We start from the raw sequence: 15,178 nt of genomic DNA on the forward strand, positions 1-15,178 counted from the left end.
TTCCAGGACAAATGTTCCAACCAATTTGTTTAGGCTGGACTTGATTGTGTATAAAAAAGCTCTCTCTCTATACATATCTGGATCAGGAATAAACCTTTTTTGATTTTTCACTCACAACTTGCAATCAACTACACGAAACAATTAAAAAAAAAACATATTTTTTACTGCAAATACATACGTTTGTGTATCAAACTAAAACCGCTAACGCCGCCATTAAAAGTGACATTTTATGCTTTCTAGTATAGAGGGCGGTGTATGAAATAGACCAATTACAACTAATCTTGAAGGTAAAACAATCATCCTTCTGGTTGTCAATCTCACGACAGTATTGGCGTAAAAACATTGAAATTTAGTTTGAAAAAGAAAAAGCTTCAATTACTGTTCAATTAATGTATCAAAGCATTTACTTTGTTATGTGAGAAATATTTTAGAAGAATTTTCGAATCAAACCAATTACTAGCCTGAAATTACAAGAACGTTTGTTCTTAAAATTTCTGAATCTTTTCGCTATCCTCTCTAAATTTCGGAAATACCTGAAATTTCAATAAAAAGTCAATGAAATCTAAGAAATTTCAAAAATTTTACGGTTTATGAAAGTTTCCTTAAATATTTCAATTGTTTCAATACTCAACTTCAAACTTCTGATTACCATAAAATAAAAAAACATTCTAACCTCAAAACTCATAAGTATTAGAATTTTATTAATTTGATTCTTCCATCTTCAATTCTCTTGTCACAGAAAAAAGAATGAAAATTGACATAAGTCTATGTAATGTTCATTTCTAATTGCAATATTTGTGACTTGTTTTACAGGTTTAAATAAAATTACTAACGAAAACAATGCAAATGACAAAAATCAAGTCTATTAACTAGGCGACACCTAGAAATTTCATGTTTAGTATGAAATTATTGAAATTGATTGATTGAACACCCTGTATCTCGAAAACAAAGCACTTGCGGGCACATGTACTTTTTGCTAGGAGAATCTCCCCTAAGCTTTTGTCACGACAACTCTGAAACACCCTGTATTTCATGAAATTTAACAACCCTATAATCAGCTGTCACCTGATAACCGCTCTAACCGAGGGGTAAACAGTAATATCCAAAATGTTTACCAATTTCTTTAATATTTCACTAATTCTCCTTATATCATATTATAATTCCCTTTGAAATTCAAAAATTATATAGAAATTCTTTTAAAGATATTTTTTAAAAGTTATATTTGATTATGGGTTCCATTTAAAATAAGAAAGTTAGGTGAGTTATTAAGAAAAGGGAAGGCAGTTGCAAAAAACTAAGCAAGTCACTGGAATCACATCAAAAAAGTGTCTTAAGAACGTTTTTGTTTCACTTCGATATTTTAAGAAATAAAAAAGTTGTGAAAAGTTTTCAAAATGGGCGAAATTCTAAAAACGCCCTCTAGCGCCGCAAACTGACTGAAGATATGGTTTTTGCCATTAATCTTTTTTCAAAAATTGAGCTTAGACATCTATACTAGTATTTGTCCTATCTAACCGAGAAATGGTGTTTTCCTGTCAAAACACACTAAATCCGGACACATAATCATAGTATAGTAGTAATTAAATGTAATCAATACAATCCACTGACCTACCTAACTTAGTACAATTGGAAAATAGTACCATAGAAAGGTCAGTAACAATCTTGAACCTTATCAGTGCATGTATGTACGGTTGAAAAATTCTATAGGGGCAAGAGAGAGAGAGGGCACAGAGTATATAATATCGGCGTTCCAAATTTAATTAAGATGGCACTGATGGCAGCGCCCTCTGGCACTAATCTGCGCCGTGCCATAATGGCCATATTGCCCTAAAATGTTTTGTGCCAATCCAATATACGACATTTAAAGCCTCGCACAATTTCGAAACCAAAGAACAGATTTTCATGCGGTTCGAACTGTCATTGGGCTTACGATTTGTTGGTTTTTTGCTGACCTGAAAAACTTTTACTTTAATGCACTATAACTGCCTTATTGGCGCTGAAGATTGCCTGTGATTGGTCTATTTCATATCGCACTGGCACAGTTGCGGGAAGTCTAGGATTCTGTATCCGTTGGCAATTGCCTACTTATCCGTTCTCTAAACTGTTAAGGAATGAACCAATATAGAAAACATGTTTTTCTACTCCTACAGGGACATATTGGTTAATTCCTTAACAGTTTAGAGAACAGATGATTAGGCCAGCGGCTGAACGAATATGGAATCCTAGACTTTCCGCAACCGTCGGGTATGAAATAGACCAATTACAGATAGTTTTCAGCGTGCGATATGAAATATACCAATAACAGACAAATCTTCAGCGTGCGTTATAAAATAGACCAATTTACAGCTAATCTTGAACGTAAACAATTCTTTTGTCAATTGTCATCCTCATTGACAGTTGGAAAACACTAAGTTTGGACTTACATTTTGTATTCAATTCTAATATAAAAGCGTCTACTTTATTAAATGAGAAAGAAAATGATACAAACTCACAAATTATAATGAATCAAACCAATTCAACACCTCAACCTATAAGCTGTCACACCTCAGAGTTCCGCAACGGTATGAGGGTAACAAAAACAGTGAAAAAATGTAACATTTCTGATATTATCATACATCGTCGTAGTTTTTTGTAAGAGGTACGAGATACGATGAGGTATGCGACAAGGAATGGTTGTTGTGGTTTCGTGAGTTCCAATGGCCTCTTGCTTGTTAGCATCCAGCCAAATCTTCATATGAGTACTCTACGCTCTAAGGGAGAGCGCACCAGGAGCCCCTAGCGCGTTGGGTTGTTACCCTACCCCCCTCCTTTGAAAGAAAAAAGTCACTTAAGGACACAATCCGAGTAAAAGATACAGTCATTCCTCGTGGAAACTATAACACTGTCACATCCACGTGGTTTTCTTCTAGGTTTTCACCCTTTCCGCCTCTTGGAAGTGCACCGCACAAGACAATTCCCCGTAGACTTTTAGGAATCGACGTTTCCACTTAGAGATTCCACCATCTCCACTCGACCGCCTGCGGAATTCGGTTGTCAACTTCAAATTTCCCTGAACACCGTTTCAAGAAACGTGGTTTCTTATTTCACGAAACTGACGGTACGTTCCAAATTGAAAACCGAACTCCCAACAAGGAATTTCATTTCTTACCTTACCGTTTTTCGTGAACGATTGAGAAGGGTCTATCATTTGACTTAAACATATATTTTGTAAACAGCAGTGCTCATGTATTCTTTTGTGTCCCTCATTGTGTGTTTTTAAGTGTTCAAGTTTAGAAAGCTAGAAGTCTATATATCACGGCTCAATTTGAGCAAGAACATGTTTTGATCCACACTAATCATTCATTAAATTAAATAAAGATCTAAATTTTGTTGTTGGTGTAATTAAGTCTTTTGTTCAAATTGTAAGAGAATTTTTTGGAAAGAGATAAACAAAACCGCAACTAATAAAAAAATTCAACAATTATTTATTATACCTATTACGGACATAACAAAGTTTAAAATTAACATAATAAACAATACTCTCAACTATAACTGGATTTGCCCGACAATAATCTAACACCAAAAACAGGATGGCACAAAATGCTACTTTTTCGCCGCATTCGTTTTCACATGCCATGGAGCAAGCAGAGCAAATGTGACGTAATTTGGCGGAACCCTTATTGGAACAACTGTCAAATTACGTCATTGTGACGCTGTGCTCGCTGGAACGTGAAAACGAATGCGGACTTTATCTAAACCACCAGCAATGGTCCCTTGTCATCGGTCGCTCAAACGTCATCAGTATGGACATTCCTCCGGCAACAATTACTCGCAAGCGTGTCCGGTTACAGTTTCCATGCTGCTTACCCGTTTGATCGGTTGAGCTTTTTCTTCTAAAGTGGTACCGTCCAAGCTGCCGTGGTGTTTTAGCATGTGATCTCTCAGGTAGTAGCGTCTGATAAAGCCTTTGCCGCAAGCCGGACATTTGTGCGGTCGTTCTTCAGTGTGCACCTAATAGTAAAACACATTTGTCACACCAAAGTTTAGTTAAATGGTGTGATTTGTTTATTGGAAATTACAGTATACAGTATGGTGCAAATGCATGGAATCCTCTAAAACTCTACTCTACTTTAGGTTGGTTTCATGTTACCTATCCACAAAAAGTTTTCGAGAAATTTACTATTAAACATAATAGAAACCCAGAAATATAACATATATTATTTAGCAGCAAATGTTGGAAAAAGTATTGTACCTGCTGATACGCGAAATGACTCTTTCTGTCAACACAAAAAGCTGTGCGAGTGAGCCATTGGTTTTTCATAAAGACATTAAAGCAAACATAGGAATAATGAAATTTACTGAAACCCAACCAATTTGAAATTTTGATGATGTTTGGTTAGGGAGATAAAGCAAGAACTCAGAGACAAGAGTGTAATTTATTTAATCGTAATTGAGAACCCATTTCTCCCAATCAAAAGTTTTGCAACAACGGTCACGTTAAAGTTTCCTTAAAACTGGTAACAAATCAGTTTCCGAAGCCGAGACACTTGCTTTTCAAAGATTCACGCAACAGCACAAGACAAGTAGCATGTGTAATGTGCCAAAAAGTGGCATTCATATACACAACACCTGATTCAGGAGCTGTTAGAAGATGATTTTGATCTAAAAATAGGAAACAATCAGATCATAGGAACATACTGGTACTGAACATCTTGAATTTCTTCACGATTATCTGCTAGGACAACTAAACCAACTATGTATATCTAAATAGAAACCAATTGTAGTTCCAGCAGGCTGGGGGCTTCCACACTACTGTATTGATGTAAAAACCTACTTAAAGAATGATTTCCCAGGTAAATGGATTGGGAGAGAGGATCAATAGAATTGGCCACCAAGATCCCCAGACTTAAATACATTACACTGTTTTTATTAAGGTTACTTAAAGAACAAAGTGTATAGAAACAAACCTAGCAATCTTGAAGAGTTAAAGAACCGCATTATAGCAGAAATTGCTCAAATATCCCCAGAAAGTCTTTTTTTATCTTTCAGTTTAACTATTTAGGAAAAGAATAGGGCATTATACATAAACCTACCCAGAAATCGAAAATGAAACAAAAAAATAGGCGTTGATGAATCAGTTCGTTGAAGAACAGTAAAAAATATATTTGGCAAACTAAATAGCTCCTAGAGTCTTTGGACAAATAAAAATATCTGCCAGAGCCCTCTCTGGCAAGTTCAAATAACTTGAATGACGTTTTGGAGCTTTGAAAATTAAAGATGTCTGCCAGATGCCTCTGGCAGGTTCAAATGACTTTAATGACGTTTCAGAGGCTTCTGTCAAGTAAAAATGTCTCACAGAGGTCTCTGGCAAGTTCAAATAACTTGAATGACGTTTCAGAAGCTTCTGAAAATTAAAGATGTCTTCCAGATGCCTCTGGCAGGTTCAAACGACTTTAATGACGTTTCAGAGGCTTCCGTCAAGTAAAAATGTCTCACAGAGGTCTCTGGCAAGTTCAAATAACTTGAATGACGTTTCAGAAGCTTCTGAAAATTAAAGATGTCTTCCAGATGCCTCTGGCAGGTTCAAATGACTTTAATGACGTTTCAGAGGCTTCTGTCAAGTAAAAATGTCTCACAGAGGTCTCTGGCAAGTTTAAATTACTTGAATGACGTTTCAGAGGCTTCTGTCAAGTAAAAATGTCTCCCAGAGGCCTTTGGCAAGGACAAATTACTTGAATGACGTTCCAGAGACTTCTGTCAAATGAAAACGTCTCCCAGAGGTCTCTGGCAAGTTCAAATTACTTGAATGATGTTTCACAGGCTTCTGTCAAGTAAAAATGCCTCCCAGACGCTTCTGGCAAGTTCAAATGACTTAAATGACGTTTCGGAAGCTTCCGAAAATTAAAAATGTTTTCCAGAGGCCTCTGGCAGGTTCAAATGACTTAAATGACGTTTCAGAGACTTCTGACAAATAAAAACGTCTTCCAGAGGCCTCTGGCAGATTCAAATTACTTGAATGACGTTTCAGAGGCTTCTGTCAAGTAAAAATGTCTCCCAAAGGCTTTTGGGAAGTTCAAATGACTTGAATGACGTTTCAAAAGCTTCTGAAAATTAAAAATGTCTTCCCTGGCAGGTTCAAATGACTTGAATGACGTTTTGGAATCTTCCGAAAATTAAAAATTTCTCCCAAAGGCTTCTAGCAAGTTCAAATGACTTGAATGACGTTTCAGAGGCTTCTGTCAAGTAAAAATGTCTCACTGAAGCCTCAGGCAAGTTCAAATGACGTGAATGACGTTTCAGAAGCTTTGAAAATTAAAAATGTCTTCCAGAGGCCTCTGGCAGGTTCAAATGACTTGAATGACGTTTCAGAAACTTCTGAAAATTAAAAATGTCTTCCAGAGGCCTCTGGCAAGTTCAAATGACTTGAATGACGTTTCAGGGCCTTCTGTCAAGTAAAAATGTCTCCCAAAGACTTCTAGCAAGTTCAAATGACTTGAATGACGTTTTAGAGGCTTCTGTCAAGTAAAAATGTCTCACTGAAGCCTCAGGCAAGTTCAAATGACGTGAATGACGTTTCAGAAGCTTTGAAAATTAAAAATGTCTTCCAGAGGCCTCTGGCAGGTTCAAATGACTTGAATGACGTTTCAGAAACTTCTGAAAATTAAAAATGTCTTCCAGAGGCCTCTGGCAAGTTCAAATGACTTGAATGACGTTTCAGAGCCTTCTGTCAAGTAAAAATGTCTCCCAAAGGCTTCTAGCAAGTTCAAATGACTTGAATGACGTTTCAGAAACTTTTGAAAATTAAAAATGTCTTCCAGAGGCCTCTGGCAAGTTCAAATGACTTGAATGACGTTTCAGGGCCTTCTGTCAAGTAAAAATGTCTCCCAAAGACTTCTAGCAAGTTCAAATGACTTGAATGACGTTTCAAAAGCTTCTGAAAATTAAAAGTGTCTTCCAGAGGCCTCTGGCAGCTTCAAATGACTTGAATGAAGTTTCAGAGGCTTCTGTCAAGTAAAAATGTCTTCCAGAACCCTCTGGCAGGTTCAAATGATTTGAATTATGTTTCAGAGGCTTCTGTCAAGTAAAAATGTCTCCCAGAGGCCTCTTGGCAAGTTCAAATGACTTGAGTGACGTTTCAGAAGCTTCTGAAAATTAAAAATGTCTTCCAGAGGCCTCTGGCAGGTTCAAATGACTTGAATGATGTTTCAGAAGCTCTTGTTAAGTAAAAATGTCTCCCAGAGGCCTCTTGGCAAGCCTAAATAGGTAAGAGGCCTCTGACAAATAAATATGTCTCTCAGAGGCCTCTGGCAGGTTTAAATGACTTAAATGACGTTTCAGAGGCTAGCAATTACTAAAAATACAAAATTTAAACTAAAGATTTCCATACATTTGCACCATACTGTATAAACTGGAACACACTTTTTAAGTAAGTGATTTAGTTACCATTGTGTGGTACTGCAAGTGAACTTTGGTGCTAAAGCGCTTATCGCAGTAGTCGCAGGCAAACGGTTTCTCACCGGTGTGAACCGACTGGTGGCGTTGCAGGTCGCATTTTTTTATGAAAGCCTTGTCGCATAGATCGCAAGGAAAAGGCCGCTCACCTAATAAAAATTTAGCTAATAATCGCACGGCTAACGTATTAGAGCCAATTTATTATTAAGACAACTTGTCGCGACATTTTGAAACCCAAATATGTTAAAAACCACCTTTTTTAAGTAAAATGCGTTAGAGAATAAGAATTTAGAGTTAAATGAGTGTCTCAAAAAAGTTACGGCGTTTTAAATATGTGTTAGGTACCACAGGTGGCGCCCTCTAAATCTTGTATTAAAAATTAACCCAGATTTTGATTATTCTTCTATTACCTTACCCCTAGTCGAGATTTGAAAAGATACACTAATAACTATAAAACAAATATTTACAAAAAACTGTACTTTTGACACACTTTTGGACTAAAATGAATTGGGTTAGGTTAGATCGTCATATTTAAGCCTCAAAACATTGTGGTAGCATTTTTGCCGCACATTTTAGGAACACCCTGTATAATCATCTAAGTTATAACTATTATAGACTGGTTGTAATTTTGCAAAACCTTTTTTATTGTTAATATGTTGAAAGAACACGCTATATACCTTTGTATTAAACTTACCAGAATGGATCATTTTGTGCCAGTCAAGATGGCTCTGTGCCCCAAACGATTTACCGCAAACGTCACACACGTACGGTCGTTCCTTGCTGTGGGTACGCACGTGGAAATTCAATCCGGTACGATTGCTGAACGATTTTCCGCATAAATTGCACAAATATGGCTTTACTCCAGTGTGCGTGCGCAGGTGGATATTCAAGTTATTAGAGGAAGGAAAGCGTTTTTGGCAGATTTCGCACTGGTAGTTTTTCTCACCTGGGGATTTTTGTTATTTTTCAGAAAATTGGAAAAACTCCAAGAAAGTTCGTTTTAAATACTTGCTTAGAGCTTCTCAATAAAGTGAAAGGTTGTTTTGAAAATTATTAAGGGTTTCCTTGTAGGTAGAACACTGTATATGAGTAACACTTGGTAAATTCTTATAATAGTATATTTCCTCACTATAAGTCGCACTGAGAAGTGTCAAAACTGTCAAATTTAACGTCACAACTGCCAAATTCAACTCCACAGAGTTACGGTTACGAATAACAATTTGCAACAGGATTCACAAAAAAAACGACTCTGACATTTTACAGTTTCACAGAAATGTTTAATGCAAGGTTTAATGAGTTTTGACAGCTGTCAGATGGCAATAAGCTTGTCATTAAACGTCTTAGCTAGTCAAAGTGGTCCACGTTCTTGAGCTATTGGACATTGCCAAAGTGACTGAGTCAAGAGTTTTGGCAACATTGATTTGAATGTGGTTTTTAAAACTTTTCACGTGGCAAAGGTGTTTTAGAGTCTGAGAACTGACATTTTTTCGGTTTGGAAAAAATTGAATGGAAGAGAAATATTCAAAATTCTCGATAATTAACCGTTTTCTGTAATTTTTTCCTGAAGAAAATTACCTTGGACCATCTCAATACACATAATTCTACGAAAAATCTTCAATTAATTTTAGATTAAGTCGTTAAAACAAATAAAGTGTTACTCAACCAGCTTCTTACTTATTTAAGTTACAAACAAACCCTTATCAACACTTTATCAATAGAGGGAATTAAGTAAGTGCTTACTAAAAGATAAACAATCAATTTTAGGTGTTTGTGGTTTTAGTATTGTAACTCATTGTAGGTAGGAATTATTCTACTCTTATTTTTGCAGTTATTGTCCTGAATTCTCCTTTGGAATATCATTTGGAAATTTGGAATAGAAATTATGAGTAGAAAAATAATATTTTTCAAATTTCAACCAAAATCAAAAGGCTTATTTTTTATGAAAGCTTTTTCATTTTGGGGGCAGTATGACATAGCTAACTTTGAGCATTGATATTGGATATAATAATCTCCATCTTTTGACTGACTTACCACGTTGACGTTCCAATTTAACAGCCAATAACTCGGTTAATTTGACAGCTACAGAGTGACCCAATATATTAATTTGTAGCCCTTAAAACCCTCTTTTGAACACTCTATATAGTGTCTGTAGTAAAAGTGTCACAAAAATTGAGTTATTTAAAGTGCAAGACAGATTTTAAAAAAAATTGACAGTTTCCACTTTAACAGCCAGTGACTCGGTTAATTTGACAGTTACAGGGTGACCCAATATATTAATTTGTAGCCCTTAAAACCCTCTTTTGAACACTCTATATAGTGTCTGTAGTAAAAGTGTCACAAAAATTGAGTTATTTAAAGTGCAAGACAGATTTTAAAAAAAATTGACAGTTTCCACTTTAACAGCCAGTGACTCGGTTAATTTGACAGTTACAGGGTGACCCAATATATTACTTTGTAGCACTGAAAACCCTCCGTTGAACACTCTATATAGTGTCTGTAGTAAAAGTGTCAAAAATTGAGTTATTTAAAGTACAAGACAGATTTAAAAAAAAATTGACAGTTTCACTTTAACAGCCAATAACTTGGTTATTTTGACAGTTGACAGGAGTGACCCAATATATTAACTTGTAGCCCTTAAAACCTTCTTTTGACCACTCTATATAGTGTCTGTAGTAAAAGTGTCAAAAAATTAGTTATTTGAAGTGAAAGACAGACTTAACAAAAAATTGACAGTTTCCACTTTAACAGCCAATGACTCGGTTAATTTCACAGTTACAAGGTGACCCAATATATTAATTTGTAGCCCTTGAAACCTTCTTTCAACCACTCTATAAATTGTCTGTAGGAGGAGTGTCAAAAATGAGTTACTTAAAAGGAAAGACAGATTTAAAAAAAAATTGACAGTTTCCACTTTATCAGCCAGTGACTTGGTTAATTTGACAGTTACAGGGTGACCCAATATATTACTTTGTAGCCCTTAAAAACCTCTTTTGAACACTCTATATAGTGTCTGTAGTAAAAGTGTCAAAAAATGAGTTATTTAAAGTGTAAGACAGATTTAAAAAAAAAATTGACAGTTTCTACTTTAACAGCCAGTGACTCGGTTAATTTGACAGTTACAGGGTGACCCAATATATTACTTTGTAGCCCTTAAAACCCTCTTTTGAACACTCTATATGGTGTCTGTAGTAAAAGTGTCAAAAATGAGTTATTTAAAGTTAAAGACAAAAAAAGTTAGTTATTTAGACAGTTGACTTGAGTTGACAGGAGTGACAAGAGAACAAACCATTGCTTTGTCCTACCTAATTAACTAAAATGTAGTTTTTCAATCTTGTTTTCTTACTATAAATAAGTATTTTTAAAAATAAACATTTACATATGAAATAATAAAGGAACATAGGAAACCCTCATTTTCTTTAAATGGAGTGTTTGCATTAGTGGTTACTTCAATACAACAAACAAATTAAAATAAAAAAATTGCTTTAAAATGTAAAGTTTAGAAGGTAATATTGTGAACCATTTTTTAAAAATAATTTAACTGCCTATTTGTAAATTAGTAACTCACCTGTGTGAACTCTGGTATGCCGATTTAGACAGCCTTGTGAATTAAATCCTTTACCACACAAGGTACACAAAAACTGCCCCTTAAACTTGTGTCTCTTCAAGTGAACATTCAAAATATATTTGGACTTAAATGTCTTGGAACACAAAGTGCAAACTACTGGATTTATTGGTGGTTCCACTTCTTTCTCTTCCTGGTTTTCCACCTTGCATATTTCCGGCTGTAGTCCAGCCAGGTTGAGGCTAAGTCCAGCTTTTCCACTACCAGATGGGTCATTAAAATCATCTGAGATTTTTAAAGGACCTAAATCAATGTCTGCTTCACTGACCTAAAATTTGGTGGTTAGCAGCTTAACAGGGAGTTAATCAGTGGTGTTAACCTTCAAATCAAGTGGTTCATGTTCAACAAAAGGGCTGTGTAATTCAGATTTGAATGTTATATGTGGATCTATAGCAGGTCTGCTGAAATTAAGAGGGTTTACGTCATGTCTGGTTAAAGGGTTGTAAGGCGCGTGGCCGTCATCAAAGGGCCCTAAATGTTTACGCAAAACAAACTCAGACTTCTCTACTTGCAGCTTAAACTTGTAAAATGACCGAAGTTGCTCGATACAGTTTGAGCAGATCTCATCAGGGAACCCTTTAAACAACTACACTTTCGGTTACGATCTAGATTTTTTGGTTAATAATTTATATTCACCTTTACTTCATGGATCGCGTTAAGCAGCTCCAGGACTGTAATTGTTTTGTTGTCCACTCTTATTCGCTCTTCCTCGATTTTTTTACGGTAATTTTGGTTGTTCATACACGTTCTGCATATATTCTTGAAATCTACGACGTTCTTGTACGCTGACAGATCCATCTTTAATTGAACACGAACGAGTTATGGGGTCATTTTTCCTTAAATAATAGCTTATCAAATTATCAATGTTTTTGGATTTTCAACAAAAACATAACCTCATTTTTTAGATTGTCCTTGACTTTTTACCAATTGACAGAAGACAGAGGCGGCAGAATTAAAAAAAACAACAAAACTTCGTGGAGGACAAACAATAGACACTTTTATAATTATTTTTATTCAGCGATAATTAAATTAATGTTTGAATGATATAACGAATGAGAGTTTGTTAGGTACTACTCGGTTGTAGTACTTATTGTGAAAAGAAATAATTTCTGAGGAACTTCATAATGTAAACTATGCGTAAATAGTTTATATTTTAAGTTTGATATCAAAAAAATAAAAAATGATAAAGACATAAATCATTGTCAAGGGATAATAAAAATATAAGGAGAATAATTATTATATTAACTAAGGTTGGTTAATCCTCTTTTCACCAATCAGACGATAATCTGCCATTTATCACTCAGTGACTGCGCTAATCGTACACAATACACAATAGAGTAGTGTCACGTGACAATTGTCAAATTTGAGTTGAGTCACAGCAATAATTACAGTACGTACGTAAGTCTAACAGTACTTTACACCTCCATGAATAATGAATAAAAGTTCGACAGTTTTGAAGCAAAAACTGTCATTTTGTGATTTAAATTTTGGCTTTTTCCAAGTCACGTGATTATTACTCTGCCTTTGACAGGTCACGCGACTGTCACTAACGTGTGCACTGTCAAAATCCGTTTCCACAAAAGTTTAAAGTACAGTAAAAATTACAGAGTAGTTTCACAGTACTTTACACCTCCATCAATACGGTTTTAACGGTTTTACACAAATGACTGACCAAACAGTCCGGTAAAGTGAATTTTCATCATACTTGACTGTTTTTTGACGTTTTGGCCTTGGAATTTGACTAGAATGATTTCAAATAGTCCGGTAAGTCAGTTTTCATTAAAATGTACTGTTTTTCAACGTTTTCGTCTTGTAAATTGACTATAACGACAAGAACATTAAATCAGGTGAATTTTTATGATATTTGACTATTTTTAATGTTTTGACCTTAAAAGATTTTTTATGATATATGCTATTTGAGTCCGGTAAATAATGTATATTTTAAGTAACAGCCTGATGCTTTAATTCAAGCCACAAGTTATACATTTTGACTTTTAACTCTATTAAGGCATTTTGTACAATCATTGTAAATTTATATCCGATACTCGCTTTCTTTGAGCAGCGCCACCAGCGGCCGACTTCCCTGACTGTCATTGTCAATGTCAATTGTCTATTGTGTTTCTATTGTGACGTATTTTTATTATCATTTTGGGACTGTTTCCACTGTTCCAGTTCTTCCTTGCTTTTTGTGATTTTTAATTGTTTTGACCTTTCTCTGATTTGACTGATTATTTAATTGCAATTAATCTAGTGGTTAACGCTAAACCGGTTTACAATTTGCTTAACTTCCTGTAAACTAACAGCTTGTATACTTGATTGGCCACAGCCCCACCCTTCCTGTCTACCAAATTGCCCACAAATTCAACAGGTTGGTAGATAAACAGTATATGGACATGGTAAGATCTTTAGCTCAAAGTGTTATCAAGCAAAAAATACTAAAAGTGTATGGTATGTATTCAGGTTGTCTCAAACTTGCAACAGCAACGTGCCATCACAGAGCAGCTGCGACGAGAGGCTGCTATTAAACGTATGCCAATCTCTCAAGCTGTAAAAGATATAATCAAATTCATACAGGAGCACGAACCCGATGACTGCCTGGTGGTGGGATTTTCTAGTCAGAGAGTGAATCCCTTTCGTGAAAAGACCCCTTGCTCGGTACTGTAAGTGCTTGTCGGGCGGGGGCAGCTCTATTTAAAATGTATTTCTTCTAATTTAATTTTTACAAGTCTTCAGACTAAGTGTAAGTGAATCTCACTGCGGATTATTCCACACTTTTTATTCATATCACTAGCAGTTTTTTCAATTTAACTTAACTGATGAATATGGTTGGTATTTTTCTAATCAGAGAGTGGTTAGTGCCAAAATATTTTTGTACCCTTTAGGGGTTTGACTGCAGACCCATTATGAAATTTGACCAAATTGCATTTATGACATATTAATAGATAATTTATAGTTAGTTTGTAAAGATCTAAATCTAAATTGTGTCTTAATATATTGATGATTATTGCAACTGCTTGTTGTTTGCTCCAACCCTTCAAATTCCTAGAGAGGGATCATTTATCTACTTAACTCTGAAGATCAGCTTCAATTTAGGTGTTTGCCTTTCTGCACCCCTAATATTTTATTAAATAAGGGATTCTCTAGCAGAAGTTCAGAAAGTAAATAATTTCTTTTTCTTGACGATTGTGGAGTTGATGCATATATCAGGAGTGCCTTACTTTAAATTGTATCCCCTTTTGTTTCTGTGCTCCTAATACAAAACTCAACTTTTCTGATAAAACAAATTAAGCACACAAATGGTAAATTAGACTTTCTTGACAATTGGCGGATTGATGAACACATTAGGACCGACTAAAAGTTAATTAGATGCGTTCCACAACTCTCGATTTTCTTGTTTTTATTTTTGATTCATCAGAAGCCTCTAAACAGCCATTTTTGGTTACCAGAAGCCTCTGAAACCTTCTTATGGTCGTCATGACTGTTTTTAATGTGTCAGATGCCTCCAGAAGCTATTTTGTATTGCCAGAAGCCTTTAAACAGCCATTTTTGGTTACCAGAATCCTCTGAAACCTTTTTAAAGTCGTCATGACTGTTTTTAATGTGTCAGATGCCTCCAGAAGCTATTTTGTATTGCCAGCAGCCTCTAAACAGCCATTTTTGGTTACCAGAAGCCTCTGAAACCTTCTTATGGTCGTCATGACTGTTTTTAATGTGTCAGATGCCTCCAGAAGCTATTTTGTATTGCCAGAAGCCTTTAAACAGCCATTTTTGGTTACCAGAATCCTCTGAAACCTTTTTAAAGTCGTCATGACTGTTTTTAATGTGTCAGATGCCTCCAGAAGCTATTTTGTGTAGCCAGCAGCCTCTAAACAGCCATTTTTGGTTACCAGAAGCCTCTGAAACCTTTTTAAAGTCGTCATGACTGTTTTTAATGTGTCAGATGCCTCCAGAAGCTATTTGTATTGCCAGAAGCCTCTAAACACCTATTTTTGATTAGCCAGAAGCCTTTGAAACCTTATTAAGGTCGTCATGACTGTTTTTAATGTGCCAGATTCCTCCAGAAGCTATTTTGTATTGCTAGAAGCCTCTAAACACCCATTTTTGATTAGCCAGAAGCCTTTGAAA

At 35.5% G+C, this 15,178-nt stretch overlaps 2 protein-coding genes across 3 annotated transcripts; one reads left to right on the forward strand and one right to left on the reverse strand.

The window, feature by feature from the left end:
- Positions 1-3,441: 3,441 nt before the first annotated feature.
- Positions 3,442-11,956, reverse strand: LOC145725356 (uncharacterized). 2 transcript variants are annotated; one of them, XM_081974079.1, is made up of 6 exons: positions 11,690-11,952; positions 11,373-11,639; positions 10,997-11,321; positions 8,126-8,377; positions 7,423-7,580; positions 3,442-3,990 (listed from the first exon to the last, which is right to left on the reverse strand). In XM_081974079.1, the coding sequence occupies exons 1-6, from the start codon at positions 11,849-11,851 to the stop codon at positions 3,805-3,807; spliced, it is 1,350 nt and encodes a 449-aa protein (XP_081830205.1). In that variant the 5' UTR covers positions 11,852-11,952; the 3' UTR covers positions 3,442-3,804. The 2 variants fall into 2 exon arrangements, with proteins under 2 accessions (XP_081830205.1, XP_081830215.1); XM_081974089.1 differs by having other exon boundaries at positions 3,849-3,990; positions 7,399-7,580; positions 11,690-11,956.
- Positions 11,957-13,176: 1,220 nt separating this feature from the next.
- On the forward strand, positions 13,177-14,063 carry LOC145725362 (guanine nucleotide-binding protein subunit gamma-1-like). Its single transcript, XM_081974102.1, has 2 exons — positions 13,177-13,449; positions 13,514-14,063. Exons 1-2 carry the CDS (start codon positions 13,441-13,443, stop codon positions 13,715-13,717), a joined length of 213 nt encoding a protein of 70 aa, XP_081830228.1. The 5' UTR covers positions 13,177-13,440; the 3' UTR covers positions 13,718-14,063.
- Positions 14,064-15,178: the final 1,115 nt, after the last annotated feature.

This window comes from Ips typographus, linkage group LG1 (genome assembly GCF_016097725.1).
Source record: "Ips typographus isolate SLU linkage group LG1, UJ_Ityp_2.0, whole genome shotgun sequence".
Classification (NCBI taxonomy): Eukaryota; Metazoa; Arthropoda; class Insecta; order Coleoptera; family Curculionidae; genus Ips; species Ips typographus.